Here is a 19,423-nt window from a genome sequence, read left to right as displayed (position 1 = left end):
CAGATCCTCTTTCTATATTTTCAATTTCATATCATGCATCCTGTTAGCAATGCAGTTTGCTATGACTCTTCATGAGTACTCGACATTATAAAAGATATACAAGAAATATTATGTGCGCTGGTCACACATGCTCTTGAAATTAAGGACAGTTGTTCATGTAGTTAGTGATATTATTCTTTAACTTTATGCTTTTACTTTGTATTGACTAATAAATAATTTATTAATTTTCAGTACCCTTGCAGAATGGTAAGTTTTTACAAATGTGAAATATAAACTAGAAATAACTTTGTATGCAACTTGCTTTATGCTCTGTCAGTGTTTATACCTTTTCAATATACTTTGTGAAAGTAATTAGCTAGGCAAGTGAATATTTGATTTGCATGAAATTTATTTTTTGAATTATAAATCTATTTTGAGTAGTAACGTAATACTGATTCCGTACTGTATTTTCAATATTAAATCAGATGCCCATTTTTATATATTTTACAGTATTACATTATCCTCACTGCCGAATTCCAAATCCCATAAAACTATTTGAAAGTATTTGCAATTATTAAGTACAAATCCTAATAAGAGATGTGAAAAAAGATTAATATTATATTTAGTTATGGACTTAGGGTCCATGCTGAGATGGTCTGTGAGGACTGTGAATACATTGGCTTGAAATTGTAATAGACTTTACGATTTTACAAATACCAATAAAAAAATGTTCTAAATAACTTCAATATAGATGATTTGAAGCAGAACCAATTAGATTTCTTTTATTCTCGCTACACATATCATACATCCCGTCTACTACGCAGTTTGCTATGACTCTTCATGAGTACTCGACATTATCAAATATATACAAAGCATATTATGTGATCTAGTAACATATGCTCTTAACTTGAACCAGTGATTTCCCTACACCCCCCCTATAGGGGGTGAACACCCCCCCTAAAATTTCAAACACCCCCCCTAATTCTGAGGTGCGATTCCACACTGTATTTCCTAACTCAAGTATAATTGTATTCAAATATAACGACTATGGCATATTTATCAATGTAGTTGAGGGGTTCTAAACCGCAGTCTGCGGGCCAATTACGGTCGGCGTGACGATTTAAAATGGCCCGCCGAACTTGAGTGAAATAGTTTAGCCCTTCATGTGCTACCTTTTGAGTTTTAGATACCGTCAATTGTTACACCATTATCACAGTTCAAGCATGTTTATTTCGTAACAATTGAATTATACCGGTATCTTATGTATACGTATGGGTATTAGGATTATACACTGCAGTATTTTAGATATCAGCCGTATATTAGGAAAGCTTAAAGATGTCACAAAACGAAAACTAGGCACTTAAAACAGACGTTTTTTATATGAATGACAGCATTTTTATTTCTTTATTGAAAAGAATCAAACTTCAACTTTTGTCTTCTTACCAAAAAATATTTCAGTTCTGAAGGAATACAACATTATGATCAGTTGACGCGCGTATTTCAAAATTTAATTCATTGCTTAATTCATACAAAAGTCAAACAAACATGTTCCAAAAAAATGTGAAATGTGTAACACAACAAGCCATAAGTAGTCATTCATACAATGCCAGATGAGCGAGTAACTTCATTAGTCACTATCAGTTGCAAATTACTTGTTGAAACGTAGTAGTATATATTTACGGTTGAAAGCCGTGCTTGTTTTCTATTTCCCGGGAATTCTATCAGCTAAATATTATAATTATTGATTTCATTACATAACAAACTGCGATGCTAGGTGTATCTAAAATCAAGCTTAGAGCCTATTTTGGTGCCTATTTCTCAAAATTTTCTCAGGGCGCTTGAGCGCGCCCTGAACTCCAGCCGTGACGTCCCGTACTTTTCCTCGCTCCCCTTTTATGGCCCTACAATTTTATTCTGCTGTGGATTTTGGCTCGCCGTCAATCAACTTGGGGGCCCCTCATGTACATCGTTTCCCAAATACATACCATTTTTTTAAGAATACAAATGGCCTAGTTTTATCTCTAGTAGCAAATTATTCACCACCCCCTAAAAAGAAAAGCTGGGGAACATACTGACTTGAACTGCGGTTGTCCATGTAATTAGTAGAATTATAGTTTAATTTGATGATTTTACTTTGACTAATGTATAATTTATCATTTTTCAGCATCCCTAGGTGAGTTTTTGAAAATATGTAAAAATAAATAAACAAGAAACTACATTGCAAGCAGATATATATTGATAAAAGCCGATGTCAATTTCAGTCACGCTGTACTGAGATTACATTGGCGGCATGAAATTATAATAAACTGCATATTTAAGGAACGCTTATCGTCTAAATATTGGAATTTAGTATTTCTCGTATTCAGTGATTAGTCCTCATGTCATTCGATTTATTCTTAAGAATACAATTTTTAGGTATTCCATACACAATTTAAGATTGTAATAATGGTGTTCAAATATAAACTTAATCTAATCATGTGAAGACAATTCTGATTGGCTTGTAAGATTTAATCGATTTTTTCTACATTCGTAACATTGAATCAGATCCTCTTTCTATATTTTACAATTTCATATCATGCATCCTGTTAGCCAGGCAGTTTGCTATGACTCTGCATGAGTACTCGACATTATAAAAGATAAACAAGAAATATTATGTGATCTGGTCACACATGCTCTTGACATTAAGTACAGTTGTTCATGTAGTTAGTGGTATTATTCCTTAACTTTATGCTTTCACTTTGTATTGACTAATAAATGATTTATTAATTTCCAGTAAACGACTATAGACGTAAGTTTTTAAAAATATGTAGAATATAAACTAGAAATAACTTTGTATGCAACTTGCTTTATGCTCTGTCAGTGTTTTTACTTTTCAATATATTTTGTGAGAGTAATTAGCTAGGCAAGTGAATATTTGATTTGCATGAAATTTATTTTTTGAATATTAAATCTATTTTGAGTAGTAACGTAATACTGATTCCGCACTGTATTTTCAATATTAAATCAGATGCCCATTTTTATATATTTTACAGTATTACATTATCCTCACTGTCGAATTCCAAATTCCATAAAACTATTTGAAAGTATTCGCAATTATTACGTACAAATCCTAATAAGAGATGTGGAAAAAAGATTAATGTTATATTTAGTTATGGACTTAGGGTTCATGCTGAGATGGTCTGTAAGGACTGAGGATACATTGGCTTGAAATTGTAACAGACTTTAAGATTTTACAAATACCAATTAAAATTTTTCTATATAACTTCAAGATAAAGAATTTGAAGCAGAACCAATTAGAGTTCTTTTAAACTCGCTACACATATCATACATCCCGTCTATTACGCAGTTTGCTATGACTCTTCCTGAGTAATCGACATTATCAAATATATACAAAGCATATTATGTGACCTGGTCATATATGATTTTATTACAAAGTGCAGTTTTTTATAAAGTTAGTAACATTATTCATTTAAATTGATGCTTATATTTTGCGTTGGCTAATAAATAATTTTTAATTTTTAGAGGGGTGCTTTGTTGGTAAGTTTTTAAAAATATGTAAAACGTGAACATGTAACTTCATTGTACGCAAATATGCAATTTACATTATGATTTGCAGATATGATATATAAGTCAGATCGTCTCTTTATATTTCACAATTTTAGAATAATACATATTGTCTAACTGCACCGTTTTCTATGATTTGTCATGGGCACTAGACATTATCAAATACGTACAATGCATATTTTGTGATCTGGTCACATATGCTCTTGACATTAAGTACAGCTGTTTGTGTAATTAGTAGCATTATATCTTAACTTGATGATTTTACTTTGCTTTGGTTAACTACATTGCACGCAAATATGCGATTTGCTGTATGGTCTGTCTGTGTGTTCTTAACTTTTAATAATATTTAATGAAAGTTGTTAGTTAGACAAGTGAGTATTTGATTTTGAATTCAATCATTCGATATTAATTAAGTCGCAGTCGTAACGTAATTTAAATTTTCAGTATTTCAATTAAGCTGACTGTCGAGTATCCAAATTCCACAAAATTGTTTGAAGATATTGGCAATTTGGTATTCGCAAAAGATTCCGAATATGAAATGGAAAATGGATTGATATTAAATTTAGTTATTAACATAAGGTCCATGCTGAGTGGTTTGTAATGTGCTACTGATATAATGATTTGAAATTGTAATAAACTGAAGATTTGATAAATACCAATTATTTATCTTTCTATATCACACCAAATTTTAGATATAAGTGAAGGTAAAGCTGAACCAATTAGAGGTAAGTCCTTTAAACTATCAATAACTGAACTAGAAACTACTACATTTTATGCCCTTATGACTTTACGGTAGTTATATATAATGTTGCTTGAGATATCTTGTGAGATATAAAAGTATTGTCATTTTTCCCACTGATATGTTCCTGAGCAAAAAATATTCCGTTGGTCATAAGCCCCAACAGTTTAAACACATCATGAAATTGACACATATACAGATATTAAAAAAATATATATTTTTAGTCAACATAACTTTGAAAATATTAGTAACTCTTTTACCTTGTCTCCGACCAAAGCTAAATACTTCTAGAGGTTCATATTTATGGGTGACTGGAGTGAAGCTTCTGCAGATAAATCGTAGCAAATCAACTGTAATTATGAACCAACCTAAAAATTAAAACTTTTTAGAAATCTTTGAAAAATTAAGATTTTAAAATATTAGTTATATTATAAAAGATACCAATACCAACAGTGCAAGTTAAATTTTTCTACAGTTCGGAGCCGTGCTACCCCATTATTTGTGACTGTACCTCAGGGATATTTTATAACAACTCTCTTGTTGCTTTATTGCGATATTTTTTTATTGGTAGATAGCAGCAGTGAGTCGTCTTTGACTGACAATGAAAAAGGTATGTAGGGTTTTTGGTTTCATCATACATAAAGGTCTATGAACTTTTTTGGTTACCCTTGTTCAGGGAGTAGTAAAACAATCAAGAACTCACCCAAATATCGAAAATCAAAATTGAGATAAAAAAAATTAAAACAATTCTATTCGAATCCTATTATTATGGGGTCTCTGCGAATATTCTTCATTCATTGAACTAGATCATACTATACTATTAATTCAATAACTAATTTTAATGGAACGTAGTTTGCTTCTTGAATTATCAATCACTGCAATTTTTCTGTTGCTTTATTTAATTTTTTTTTTTTTGTAGATAGCAGCAGTGAGTCATCTGACGAAGAACGTGGAGGCGTCGTTGCGGAAAACATTCCAGGTGTGGCCAACTAGATTATCATATATTGATTCCATAACTAAAAATATTTGTACAGAGATCGTTTAAAACAGCGGTCCCCAAATTTTGTTCGTGCGTCGTCAATTTATCAGGAAATAAACTCACGACGCACTTACAAGAAAAAAGGCTTCTTTTCAATAAAACTCAATTTTGTGATCGTAAATGTGTACTTTTATTGAAGTTTATTTAAACATGTATGCCTACCCCGAATAACGGTGAAAGGTAAACTCTTATCTTTGCTTGACTCGCTGCGGCCCTTTGAGAACCACTGGTTTAGAATATCAATCACCACCTAGCCATGAGACGGCGCGGAACACCACCACCATTGCGATTACCATTATCCTTGTAGACTAGAGGGTTTGTTTCATACTCAGAATGTTTAGAATTGCAAACATGATTCACACGCGATTCTATCCAGACACAACCAGCAAGCAGTGATTTATGTAATGGCGTAAGTGTGCATTTTTTCTCCGACAACGTTTTAATAATTTTGTTACCCTTGGCATTCTGATACCGATTGTATGAATCCTACTTTATTGCGCGACATTTTATATCTATTCCAACCCAGAATAGTAGACGAACAAGTGTGGCGGGTACTTTTCTTGCATTTTGAAAAACACCAAGATGACTAGTCATCTTTTTCACTATAGAAGGAAGAGCATCAAGTGATCAGGCTGGCAATCGTATCATGACTGATAAGCATGGACAAACATCAGTTAAATACGACGAGGAAGGCGAGAGAGTGGAAATTGATTATGTCGATGACGGTAAGTTTTTATTTAGCTTTCATTATTTGATGCACAATTTGTAAATATAATGGATCCAAGCTCGAATATATATATGCCACGAGATTTGCATAACAGTACGCTACTTTGAATCCTTATAAAGAATGTGTTGAAAGATGGAAAAGCATGCATGGTCAGTTTTTTCTTAGTCTCCACCAGTCATATATCGCTTCAACGCACAAGTTGATCACTTACTTGTAATGATGAAATTACATATCCTCAAACAATGAACCTGAAAGCTTTGAATTCAGGCACACCCGGTCTGTATAACATCGGCAATTTTATTCTACAGAAGATCATCCATTCATGACCCCGGGTAAGTGACATCCGTAAATTTGTTCCCGTTTTGCTAATCCCAGACTGACAATAGCCGATAAAATGCTCATTAACGGTTTTAAACAATAATTAATTTGAACCATTCATATCCCATACACAATAATACCGACAGTAAATTGGCCATAATAGCGCTCTAGCGTTAGACCAAATTACGACTGACGGGCCGGATTTACCATTGGAAATATAGATACAAATAACGTCACAATGGCCCAGATTGTCAAATTGCGCTTATTATTATATAAATGTTAATTAGGCCTAGCTGTTGTAAATAAACTGTTTTTCATTCATAACCATCTTTTGAGTTTGGAGCCTCCTGTCCAGTGCAATAAATCAAATCCATTATCTTACTCAGAAATGTAATTGCCCGCCCCTGCGTTTGTAGGCGTCGTAGGTTATATAGATCAATGTCCTACCTCGATGGCACAACTTATGTCGTAATGGTTAGACATCGCCGATCCATACATACACAAATTATTACTTTTTACCACACAACACTTTCTTTTATGACAATGACGACTTTTATAGTCTTTTGTTTTAAGTAAATGTGCTAAAATAGAAATTGACTCCTGACATAACTGTTGAAATACATTCAGGCGAAGAAGATAATGATGATACTTCGCATGATAATCGTCAGCAACCTCGAGGTAAGACTTTCATTAGCCAATTCGGAAGAAAATCAAATTTTTTTTCGGAATTCAAATAAATTTTTCAAGTGAGATCAATAAACCCCCGATTCAATAGAAAATTTATTAGTGTAAAAGAAATATTTGAACATTCAGAATTGTAGAAGAAGTATTAAAAATTCAGTATTGTAAAAGTTTGAATATCGCAGAGAAATTATTAATATAATTTAACGTTATTGAAAAACAGATTTACAGCAATCCATAACAATTCATTGATTTTAGAATGCTTTAAAGCGACAAGGATTTGTCGATTTTATATTCGTTTAATTGTATCCATCATACCCATTCGTCAGGCTTGGCATAAATTAGCACAAAGTTATTAGATTTTTTTTTGTGTGCTGTTGTAGGTCCCGGACGTGAAGGACCGCAGGTTGAAGAACCACAGGGCGACGAACAAGAAAATAAAGAGGAAGATGAAGGTACTGTCGTCACTGTGGTTCGAGATGACGACGACGAACATCAAAGAAAGGCGTTCAAGTCCAGGGAAGAGGAAAAAAAGAAGTAATCAACGATTGAATGAATTTTCAATTACATATCATCTTATTGGAATTTTTAGTTATCAAATATACGTGTTTGAACTAGCAATGATAGAATGAATTTTAAATAACATATCGTTGTACATAATTTTAGGTTTTGAATATACGCGTTGATATGATCGAATGAATTATATATCATCTTATTGAAATTTTGGGTTATTGAATATACGCTTCAAACTAGCAAATTATAATCATCCTATAATAATAAATTTGTATAATTTATTGAATGGAAATATTCAAGTTAACTCAGGTAAACAGTAAAGGTGGAATTACAAAGATAGAGATCCAAGAGTTAGCTTATGGAAATTGTGGTTGAGTTAATAAGACGCGCTTCTAGTAACGGCAGAGGGTGATATAGGTTTATCATAGGTCGAATAATTTATCAGCTCGCATGCAAAAGTTAAAAAATATTTAAAGGTTTTGTACACGGTTTTAAAATATTAATTGGCACAAAGATGGATTTCATTCAAGCTGCCGCTAGATAATCTGGCTTCAAACGTCCTCACCAAAACCGACAGGTACATTGAACAACTGTGTTTAGAAACTAAGTCATCTAAGTCACCATCACAAAAAAGGGGGGATGAAAAAAACAATGCTCAAATATATAGATAGAAAGGCCGAGACGAGATATTTTAACCCCGTTTTCCGAAACCCCATTCTGAACAAAGCGAAAGTATGCTGAACATAGCTGTATAAAATAGATTCAATAAACAAAAATATATAAACCTTGTGAGATATATTTAATTAAATACTTGACCGTATTTGTTTCCTCGAGCATCGACTTCCTTACATAATTAGCTAATCGGCGAGATGCAAAATGTGACGTAACAATAGACGTTTAGCAGCCATTCGGACACTTTTGTAAATCAAACAGATTTTTAGGCATGGTTGTCAACATTAGCTCGTTATTCAGTTTTGGCAAGTTTTTTGTTTGTTTTTACTTGTGTTTCGGAAATTCCAGTACAAATCAAATACCTCTATGACCATTTTGTCTTCTCAGTAGTTTTAGTTTAGTTGTAGTAATCGAAAATCAAAGATCTGACACATTGAGCGAGATTTATAATATTCATGAAAAGTGAAAAAAGTATCATCAAAATCATTCTGGTCAGAGTGGTTTGCAGGTATCTGGACTGACTGGATTTATAGATAAATAAATAGTTGATATTAATTGATGTTACCTTATTACTACAGCTGCACTTCCGTTCAGAGGTGAGTGTTTGTAATATACAATCTGAATGTAATATTGCTTTACTTACGTAGATACGGCACTGCTTAGTCGGGTAAGAAAATTGAATTTGTACTTTACCACGTTAAAATTTTTTTAACAGTCCTATAGCACTGAAAAGGTCGGGTCCAACGACTCCCGACCGTATGAACTCAATGTACTCAAAGTCTCGCGACAAACGAACTTTTGGTGAATGTTTAGCGCGAATTTTTTCTGCATATCCCCAGGACAAATGCAGTGGTATATCTCTCGTTGTAGTACTTCCTGTTCCACGTTGACCCCTCACCTTACAAAAAGCAACAACAAACTCATTCTGTATATCTTTAATAGTATTTTATAAAATTAATATCACACAAAAATCAAAAATATGAAATTAAAATCGAAAAATTAAAACAAAACCGAATCACATGGTTGGTTTGTCATACAAATGGAGTCGCCGCGACTAGATTGTCAGTGGTTTCCAAAAGTGGATTTACCGGGACAAATTAGAAGCAGAAGAACATTCGAGGACGGGAAAGGGGAGCGCCTGCAAGGAGCTGATACCGGTACCGATAATAAGATACCGTTATAATTGAATTGTTACGTTATATACACGGGCTAGAACTATGATAATGACGTAACAACCGGCAGTATCTAGAACGCAAAAACATAAAGGGTTGAACTGTTTCACAAGTCCGGGAGGCCATACTAAATTGTTTCGAGGAGCGTAATTCGCCCGTGGGAAGCATTTTGGGAAAAACGGTTGAGTCTGTATTGACTGGCGAATGACATCGTCCAAATGGAACAGATGGGGGGAGAGGCGGAAATAATTTGGGGACCTTGTGATAATTCGCATATGGAACAACTCGTTTGTTCAAAGCTAGGTCATGCGTACTCAGTTAAACGAAGCGAGCAACCAAAATGCCAGAAGCTCATTAAAACATACGGACGTAATGTGGATTGTTAGTATCGAGGTAGCCAACTTTACCAAAATTGGGAAAAGATTGAAATTAAATTGTCTTGAAACACCATAATATCATATATAGAAGATCTTTTGCTATGTCAGGAAGAATATTCTCTTGATGCATCTGCGAAACGGGTAAATAAGGGATCGAGCAAAAAAAAATACGGATTCCTGATCAATCATAATAGCGTCATTGCTGAAATTCATAGCAAATCAAAGAAAACGTATTTTAAAGTATACCGTACAGGAAGTCCCAAACTTGAGAGTTTATTGCCGGGTATTAAACTTTGTTTGGAAAAATTACCGTGAATTTTGAGGCATTCATTTGAGAAAGAAGCGATTGGGCAGAGCAGAAATCAATAAGGATTCTGTTGAGACACTGGAGTTGATGGATAATTTATCTTGAATTTCGTCATTTGGAGTTGTTTCGTTGGGTTGATTATACATTTTATAACACTTGAAAAACTAAAGGCTGTAATAAAACACCATGATGTTAGAAACCTGACGTCATAATACCCGTTTCCGGTCACGAGAGGGGGGCAAATACTGACAAATAAGACATTACTGATAATTTCATAGTTAAAACCCCCAGGATTGCTCTTGAACTGAGGCATGCCTCATAATTATAAATTGTCTAGAAATGGGCAGAGGAATAGCGTGGAAAAACTTCACAACTGCGAAAACGTCATAACTGCGCAAAAATGTAATTTCAATAATAAAATTAAAATATACAATGACTATACGAATTACCAGAATTAAACTAGTATCAAAACAAATCGTGCTGCATTTTCAAAATTATCTCCCCATTTAAGGCCCCATTTAAAAGTAATGTCAAAATAGATATGGTACAAATTTTAATACCTGTCCAATTTTTTGCAAGGTTGGCAAAGGCAAGATCCCTATTCTGAATTACAATAAGGAAAAGGGCGGATAATATGCCACTGAAAGTTCTGTTTGAATTTTTGAAAGTCGATACTGGACTGGGTGAATTTCAAGATTATACTGTAGGGCAGGGATACTCAACTGGCGGGCCGAATCCGGACCTTCCCAGTATTCGATTCGGACCGTACTTAATTTCTTATTTCAGATCAGGGGTGTGCAACAGGCGGCCGGCGGGCCATAACCTGGCCCGCCAAGACAATAAGTCTGGCCCTTGTCAACACTCCGATATTTTCCTACCAAGCATCAAATTCTAACCTAACAGTTTATGTTTAAAAAAGCGCACACACGGGTTAAAATCCATAATTTTAAATCTTTCGTCTTTTTGCCTTTGTTACTGTAAGACTAAGCTATAGCCTTTTTGTGGTGAGAATTTTTTAATTCATTGTGTACCCGAAGGAAATTGAATTTTTTGAATGGCCCGGCTAGATGTCAGAAGTTTGTTATATAGCCCGCCGACAAAAAATGTTGCACACTCCTGTTTTAGATCATTGGCCCCACTTTGGATATGTGAAGGCTTTATTTATGACTTTATAGTTTTAATGGTTATTTTATAATTTGCTCATATTTGCATTTGACTATTTATAAAAATGACTGTAACAAAACAATAAACAATGTGAATAGCGCTATCTTGATCAGCGAATAATCATTATACGGCCAGAGAAGTGAGCGTTCAAGGATGTCAAAATAGAATAGACTCAAGTTATTTTAAAGTTTTGTTTACAGATCTTTGGTAAAACAGTTGAGAAGACCTGCTGTACTATATTGTGAAAGAAACAGATAATTGTATGAGGTTATGTATATTCGACGGCCATGCGTAACTGAAGAAAAATTAAACAATATTGAGTAATATAAAAATTCTAATTAAATGGAACTATTACATAATAATATATGATTTGGAACGAGTAATTATGACATCATTATTCATTTATGACGTCATTATTGTTTGATTCACCAGTGTTTCAATAGAAACAAATCAATGATTTGATGAAGATTTCGTCACTTTTAGAAAAAATGTAAATCGATCAAGATTTCATTGTCTTTCGTTTTTTTTATATTCGGTAAAGAGTAATAATGGGCATGCCTGGGCATTTATAATCACTGAAAAACGCAAAGAGTTTAGGTTTAGAGAACTGGGTGTTTTACGACTAAAATTTAGAAGGCTCTTGTTTTTGTAATTGTTAAAGTTCTATATTTTTCTTTTATGCTGGGGCTGGGTGTAGAACTTAATAAGTGTTCATGTGTGGCGGATTTAAGATTGGTAACGCTTTGTATGACATTCAGATATTAGTGGGTCAGAGCGTTGTTCGTCATTGATGAATGGAAATATTCTAAAATCCAGGAAATCAAACCTCTTTTGGTTCTTAAAAAATCGTTTTTCAGTAATTTTTAGGACTTCAATTTGACAATAGGGACGCTTATTATGACATTCGAATGATTGCGGCTACTAGACCAAAACCTAACTCGTAGAAAATTAGTGAACATGTTTAAAAGCCATTTATCTTATTTAAAGTACTTTTTTCTTATTTTACAGCGTTTTTCAGATATTACCAATACCCTATTTAAAAATAGGAACTAATTAAGCCATAGCAGCCGCCTGGTTTTGGAAATGGGAACACTTTTTATGACATCCGTATTATCGTAAGTTTACAGTTTTTCTAAAATTGACGATTCATGGTTTGATCACCAAACTCGACAAGTATCTTCTTCATTTGGATACATGTTGTCTGTTCCTTTGCTGCAACTGTAAGCATCGCCGAATTTGTCGAAGTTGGAGAGAGATCCGATAACCCTGTCGATATCAAAAAATTACGTATGAGAAGCAGTTTACCACTGTTTCTGATACATTCTCATCGATCTAATTTTTAGTGAGTTTTTTCACGTTTTAGCTAGATTTTTTATTGTTTATTTACGGGTTTTGCACGGTTTTGAATTATAATATATTGTAACTCTCCGTAAATTCGTAAAGTTATCCAGTGGTATTTAAAAAGTGGAATTCTCAACTAACTGTCGATGACCCTGTCGATATAAAAAGTTCAATCATTCGGATCAACTTGTGTCTTCTATCAGTGTTTAATCATTCTTGAGAATCTTGTTCTCATGAGCTTGTTCAGGGCTCTTCAAACTTGGGGCACTGACCCCCCCATTGGGTTGCAAAAGGGCTCAACAGGTGTCTTGGTAAAAATAATTTCCGACACTTACTTGTATTTAAACAGAATATAGATCATATTTTAAAGATTTGGAACCATTACTGAGACCCATCATCACCGAAACTGAACTGAAATTCGATCTCATGTGCGAGAATATGCAAGCTCATCTGTCTCATTGAAGGCCTTGTTAATTTTATTCTAGTTTTCAAGGGTCACGACAACATTTGGCCGTGTCACGTAAGTCACGATGAATAAAGTTTGAAGGACAATGAACTTGAAATCTTTATACTCTTTTTTGCTTGTATAAAAATGCTCTTCCACAGAGGGGAATTGTCTTTATTATATTTACCTATAAATTCCAGGGCTATGCGAGTCCGTTGCAGCCAATCTTGTCGCATACTCCGGCCTGTACACACCACACCAAACCTGAAAAACATTACACACCGGCATTAAAACCGGGCATTTTCGAATACCTGATGTTTTCGAATATTTTTTTTTAAATCGAATCTCGAGTACTTTAAAAAAAATCAATTGTATTTGACTTCCTATTGTGATGGGTTCTCCAGGCACTTAAATTTTTAAAAACATAGTTCATCACTCAGTCAGTATGCTGAGTTGTCACACACGATTAAAGCATAATTCCTCAATAACTCGCTAAGGACAAAAAAGACTCACATGCTAGAATTGCATTGTAAAAATATGACTCCAATAAAAATAAATAGGAATTCACCCCGACCTTTGGCGACCAATAAAAAAACAAGATGCAGAGGATTCAAAATTTTTGTCTGTACCGATTCCAATAATTTACTATTCGATTCGAAAAGCCCATCACTAACCATCACTTTTCCACTCGCATTACACCCTTTTTCTGTGTGAGTCTGTACTATTGATTACAATCTCGGTGGCGGATGTGTTGCAGATTAAAGATATTTAGGTAATAAGTTATTGCCTCGCCACTGACACGATATAGGTTAAGGAATTCCGCATCATATTCCCGTAGAACTAACTAACCAACCTTGGACCAGATCAGAGAAAATGAATAGAGAAAAAAGGAATAAAATGTGTGAATAGAAAGGTTTTTAGGATCAACTGTCAATTTCAGTTGAGTAGATTTCACCTGCGCCATACTGAGAAAGAACAATTGGTCTTGTGAGAATTCTTGTAACCCTGGCAACAGAAGATCTGCATCGTTCTGCTGTCTCCATGTTTGGTAAGCCTGTAGTGAGAAAGAGATTTATTAGCAAAGCAAAGTTGAATTTAAGGTAATAGTGACTAGCTTCAGCCTATAATAAGTGTAAGATAGCGTAGCATCCAAGCAAAATTGATGAAAGTTTATATTATAATATTACATAAAATTACGTAATATACGTCATCAACCCTCGTCACATTATTATATTAAAATACGCAATATAAGTCATGAACCCACGTCATAATACAACATAGAAATACGTAATATACATAAGTCAACCCTCTCGTCATAACATTAAATGTAAATACATAATATACGTAATCAATTCACGTCATAGCATTACATAGAAATGCTTAAAATAACGTCATGAACCACGTCATATAATTAGTTGAAAACACATAATAAACGTCATCTACCACGTCATAATATTAGATGGAAATACATAATAAACGTCATCAACACGTCATAATAATATTATATAGAAATACGTAAGATACGTCATCAACCCACACCATAATATAACATACGAATACATTTCATACTCCAGAAACTTACGTCACAATATTTTATAGAAATATATAATATACGTCATCAACTTACGTCATAAGCTTGTCTTATTCCGCCATTATCAGCAATGTTTTCACCAAGGGTTAGTTTTCCGTTCAACTGTAAATAAAATAGATTTTCCGGTTAGCGAAAAGTATAACACTTATTCCAGATTGTAGAAACAATTGGAGAATATATTTAATATTCAACTCCGATGAGATGGTCATACTCTCATTGTTTATTTATTATGGACACGAAGACCCAGTGCAGTGTTTTCAAACCTTCATGGTGGAGCTGGAGGAGGTCGGAGTCCCGAGAAAACCCAATGTGGGATAGTTGATTGTGTTTTGTTGTCTGAATAGTATTAACTATAATTATATATAAAAGCAAATCTAATACAGGCAAAACAAAATGATTTTTAAAGTTTAGCAAGTTTAATGCTAGTGCAAAATAATAAAACCCCTGGAATACAGGACTGTTTGTGTGTGAATATACCTTATAAGTTTCAGTAATCTGTGAAGGAAGTTTTGCTTGGAAGTTATGTTCTTTCTAGAATAGTATTTCTTAACCTGGGGTAAATTGAATTCTAGGTTCTACACTCTTAGGGGTAAATTTCATTATTGTGATAAGAGATTTTAAATAGGTAAACAAAAAAAACGTTGTGTTATCATTGGCAAGTCGCGAGGAATCAGTATTCGCCCATTAACCTGTTTGTGTATGATTACACCCGAAAGTTTCAGGGATCTAGACTGCTTTCCGCAAAAGTTGGGTTTTCTCTAAAATATGTTCTAAATTCATTCCTCGGTGAAAGTTTCAGTTTCAGGGATCTAGACTGCTTTGATCAAAAGGTATGTTTTCATTAGAACAGTGGTTTGCAAACAGTGGGTGGCACAAGGGGGCGTAGACAATTTCTTGTGGGGGCGTGAAGCTAATTAAAAGTAGAAATATTGGTTAAATTTGATCTTGTCCGCCTTATTTTAAATATTTACATTTTTTTTATTTTTGATATTTACGTTTTACTCACATATTTTTAACATGTTTTTTGAATAAAGCATACTTTCGCTTTACTATTTTTTATTTGTAGGTTATAGTTAGCTACTTATTTTTTAAGATGAGGCGCGAGACTTGACAACTTCTAAAAAGGGGGCGCGGCTTGAAAAGTTTGAGAACCAATTCTTTAGAATAGGTTCCAAATGATCGGGGTTTTGTTTTAGGGGGGTCGCCCTGTACGTCTAAAAATATGCCAATCTAATATTCTACACCAGTGCTACTCAACTGGCGGACTGCGGCCCGAATCCGAACCTTTCGAGTATTTGATTCGGACCGCACCTAATTCTTTATTTTGAATCATTAGCCCCACTTTTTGAATTCCTTTTTATAAAATGACTTTTAGAGTTTTAAATATATATGAAAATAACTACAACATCATAATAAACAATCTTGATTATCTAATAATCGTTAGCCGGCCGAGGAAGTGCGCGTTTAAGGATGCCGAAATATAATTTCTGGGAAGACCGGACCCAAATAATTTTGAAGTTTTGTGTGCGGACCTTGGTCAAAAATAGTTGAGTAGCCCTGCTGCCAATCTAATATTCCACACTCCTATTATCTTACATTTTGTTGGGCATCTTCCCAGTAGTAGCCCGAGTATTGTTCTTCCATGCATTTTGCTTTGCCTTCGAAGTTAGTTCTGGACGAATTGCTCCACCAGTTTTCCAAGTTTCCAATACCGTTGTACTGCGAGCCACTGTCATCGAATCCGTGCGTGATCTTAAAATAAAAGAGATTTCATGCCTTACTTAGCGTTTCTCGAACTGGAATCTCAGCCCATCCAGGGGGCTAACGGTAAAATTTGATATATTTATAAAAGACCAGAAGGTTTTAATAATCTTCGAAAGCGGGGTGTTGATCGTGATAGTCTAAGATGTGCTTATTTACTCCATTTATTTCACTCGGGTGAGTTAGTGGACATGAGTTTATATCTGACATGTGCAAACTAAGGCCCGCGGGCCAAATACGGCCCGTTGGGTAATTTAATCTGGCCCGCCTGATGCTGTCACAACCAAACTGAAACCAGATTTTGATGTTTTAGCTGAAAAATAGCTCAAGGAATTTGTTGATTCTGTGATAAAATTGAGTTTTCCCGCGAGGGTTATCGTTCTCCACTTTTGTTCTTGTAACACTGTCAATATTGTTTATAAAGTTTATTTTCTCAAAATCCTATCCAAAAACCTAACCCATCTCTGGTTTTTATTCTTTGCTTTTTGCTATCAACACTGCGCTACTGAGAAACTCACCTCATGACCAATGACCATTCCAATCCCACCGTAGTTCATAGAGTTAGGTTGGCCCTCATCATAGAAGGGAGGCTGCAGAATTCCTGCTGGAAAAACAATCTGGTTCCTTGTTGGAGCATAAAACGCGTTTACTACCGCAGGCCCTGTGATCCATCTGGATATAGAATAACGCAGTTTAGTTAGTGCATATGAATTAATATAAGGAGATAGTAGAAACTAATGATGACATATATACAATGACGTAATTTTATTCCAATCATGATGACGTGTACTTATTTAAAATGACGTCATTGATTTTTCATTTAAATAACGATGACGTCATGTACAATGTCAAACTTAGTTTTTCATTTAAAAAATGATGACGATTGACGACATATATGACGTCACTGGTTTTTGAAATCTTAAAATAGAATACGCTGAAGCAATTAGGTTAGTGCATGCGATTCCAATTCAGTGAATAGTAAAAAAATAACGATGGACATATGGATTACGTGATTCCAACAATGATGACGTAATGTATAATGACGTACTTAGTTTCACATTTCAACAATGATGACAACGCATATGGCGTCATTAGTTTTTGAGAAAAATATTTAAATGCAATCTGTTGAAGCAATTTGATTAAATGCGCAGGATTCCAGATAAATTAATAGTAGAAAACTATGAAAAAGAGGAAGGTGGTACAGGTCCTTAGTCGGAGCAAAAATTGTAAATAAACGTCATATAAAAAATAGATTAACTCTTACTCTTCTCTGTCGACATCTTTGTCCAATTTCTTCATGTTTTCAACGTTTTTGAAGTAAATCATGTTTTGCATGTTCTGGAAATATTCGTCAGTGGCCACATTAGCTGCGGTGTACTCATTGTCCATCTTCGGATCTTCTTTGTCCAAGATATAGTCAGGATAAGCGATTATTGGAGTAATCTGATTGGCCTTTTTCTGTGAAAAGTAACATCAAATATTTTGACGTAATATGCACCCCCTTCTCATAATAAATATCTACTGATAATCTAGTTTGCTGTTTTTGGACACGTAGTGGACATAACGATCGTTTCAAAATTTTGTTGTTATTGTTATTTGTCTCCATCATTTTTATAAAAATCGCTTTTCTCTTCGAATACTGGACCAATTGCCTTGAAATTTTCAGTTGTTGAAGATAAAATTTTTCCCCAGAAGGCTATTACTTTTATTCATTTTAAATATTTCTGTTAGCTCTGTGAGATTTGTTTTTGTTTGCTATGACGTCATTAAACGTTCTGCGGACATCGGACGCCATTTTTTGTCCTACTGTACTGCTTCGCTTGGTGTGAATATATTTGTAGACTGTGATCTGACGGTACGGTAAACCGTACTGTACTGCGAACAGACGTGTCCATATATTTGGGCGTAGCTCTCTTGTTCTTTACACAGTTATATTAGACATTGTCACGTTATTTAAATTTTTGTGACGTGATATCAACACCCACGCCAGAAGAAAAAAAATGCCACCGATTTATTGCGATGTATAGACCAGGCAGTCCTATATGGTTCTCGAACTTTTATGATTCCCATTTCAAAGACTCTCAACCCTCTTGCCCTTCTGTGGAAATACCTAGTTTCCCTTCCGATATGTGCGTGGTTCGGAGTTTGGCATGTTCACGTCAGAGATGTATTGGTAATTATGTAATAATGTAATAATCGAATACCAGTGTACTATTATAATACTAATTACATAGTTCGGGAATATCGATACGGCGTTTTTTTTGTTTGGTATTGATATCGGCCACAAAAGTGGTGACGGCACATCTCTAATTTATCTTGGAGCCGTATCGTTTTTAAACTTACTATAGTCGGGAATTCAAATCAACTTTTCCCAAAAGTCGGATTTTCAGAATTTTAACAGTGAAACAAGAATTCAAATATTTGAAAACCATTGATCTAAACATGATAACTGTGACAGTTGAAACTGAATTGTAATTTGGGGTATTTAAACACATGTTTCTAATGATGAACAAATGTTTTGGTTGTTAGCATATTTAACGGGTGGGTCAGTGGCTCCCTAAGTTCATTAACCCGGTGCCAAAATTAGAAGGAAAAGGTTATTCGCGGACCGCGAGAGGGGACCGCCCCCCCAAATGGCTGTAACGTATAATTAATTAAGCATCAATGCGTTCGAAACAGTTCATGAAAGAAGCCCAAAATTCTAATTTCGATTTTCTGGGTAGTCGGAGGAAGTTTCAGAGTAAAGACTTAGCCGTGAGTCCGCAGTCAATATTTAAATATAATACAAAGCATAACGCTACTTACCTCTGCCTGTGTTTTTGTATCGTCGTCCATCCATTCGTTCCCGGGTAGGAAGTTGATAAAAGCAGTCCGGATGTTTTCAACCATAGTTTCAGTCTGAAGGAGAAATAAATGTAATTTATGATCGTATTGACATGAACCGCTTGTCTCGCGTTAATGGGCATAAGCTAGCTGAGAACTGTACAAGACGAATAATATTTCAGTGGATCTCGAACTTTTTAAGCCGCCCCC

At 34.5% G+C, this 19,423-nt stretch overlaps 2 protein-coding genes across 6 annotated transcripts in view; one reads left to right on the top strand and one right to left on the bottom strand.

The window, feature by feature from the left end:
* Positions 1-2,756: 2,756 nt before the first annotated feature.
* On the top strand, positions 2,757-7,810 carry LOC120327796 (uncharacterized). The gene is made up of 9 exons (XM_078114572.1): positions 2,757-2,767; positions 3,502-3,516; positions 4,236-4,268; positions 4,854-4,892; positions 5,202-5,261; positions 5,930-6,046; positions 6,357-6,380; positions 6,994-7,044; positions 7,431-7,810. Exons 6-9 carry the CDS (start codon positions 5,968-5,970, stop codon positions 7,586-7,588), a joined length of 312 nt encoding a protein of 103 aa, XP_077970698.1. The 5' UTR covers positions 2,757-2,767; positions 3,502-3,516; positions 4,236-4,268; positions 4,854-4,892; positions 5,202-5,261; positions 5,930-5,967; the 3' UTR covers positions 7,589-7,810.
* A 1,345-nt stretch (positions 7,811-9,155) lies between these two features.
* Positions 9,156-19,423, bottom strand: part of LOC120328560 (neprilysin-like) — a 54,199-nt gene continuing 43,931 nt past the window's right edge. For all 5 annotated transcript variants that reach the window (XM_078114437.1, XM_078114438.1, XM_078114439.1 and 2 more), the window contains 8 exons: positions 19,196-19,288; positions 17,655-17,848; positions 16,909-17,062; positions 16,226-16,381; positions 14,666-14,731; positions 13,994-14,092; positions 13,226-13,302; positions 9,156-12,518 (listed from right to left, as the gene is read on the bottom strand). In XM_078114437.1, coding sequence (XP_077970563.1) covers positions 12,410-12,518; positions 13,226-13,302; positions 13,994-14,092; positions 14,666-14,731; positions 16,226-16,381; positions 16,909-17,062; positions 17,655-17,848; positions 19,196-19,288 — 948 coding nt within the window. In that variant the 3' untranslated portion in view covers positions 9,156-12,409. The remainder of the gene's footprint in view (positions 12,519-13,225; positions 13,303-13,993; positions 14,093-14,665; positions 14,732-16,225; positions 16,382-16,908; positions 17,063-17,654; positions 17,849-19,195; positions 19,289-19,423) is intronic.

Source organism: Styela clava, chromosome 7, assembly GCF_964204865.1.
Source record: "Styela clava chromosome 7, kaStyClav1.hap1.2, whole genome shotgun sequence".
In the NCBI taxonomy this organism is placed as follows: domain Eukaryota; kingdom Metazoa; phylum Chordata; class Ascidiacea; order Stolidobranchia; family Styelidae; genus Styela; species Styela clava.
Note: the sequence above shows the minus strand (reverse complement) of the source record. Positions and strands in the feature narration are given on the sequence as shown.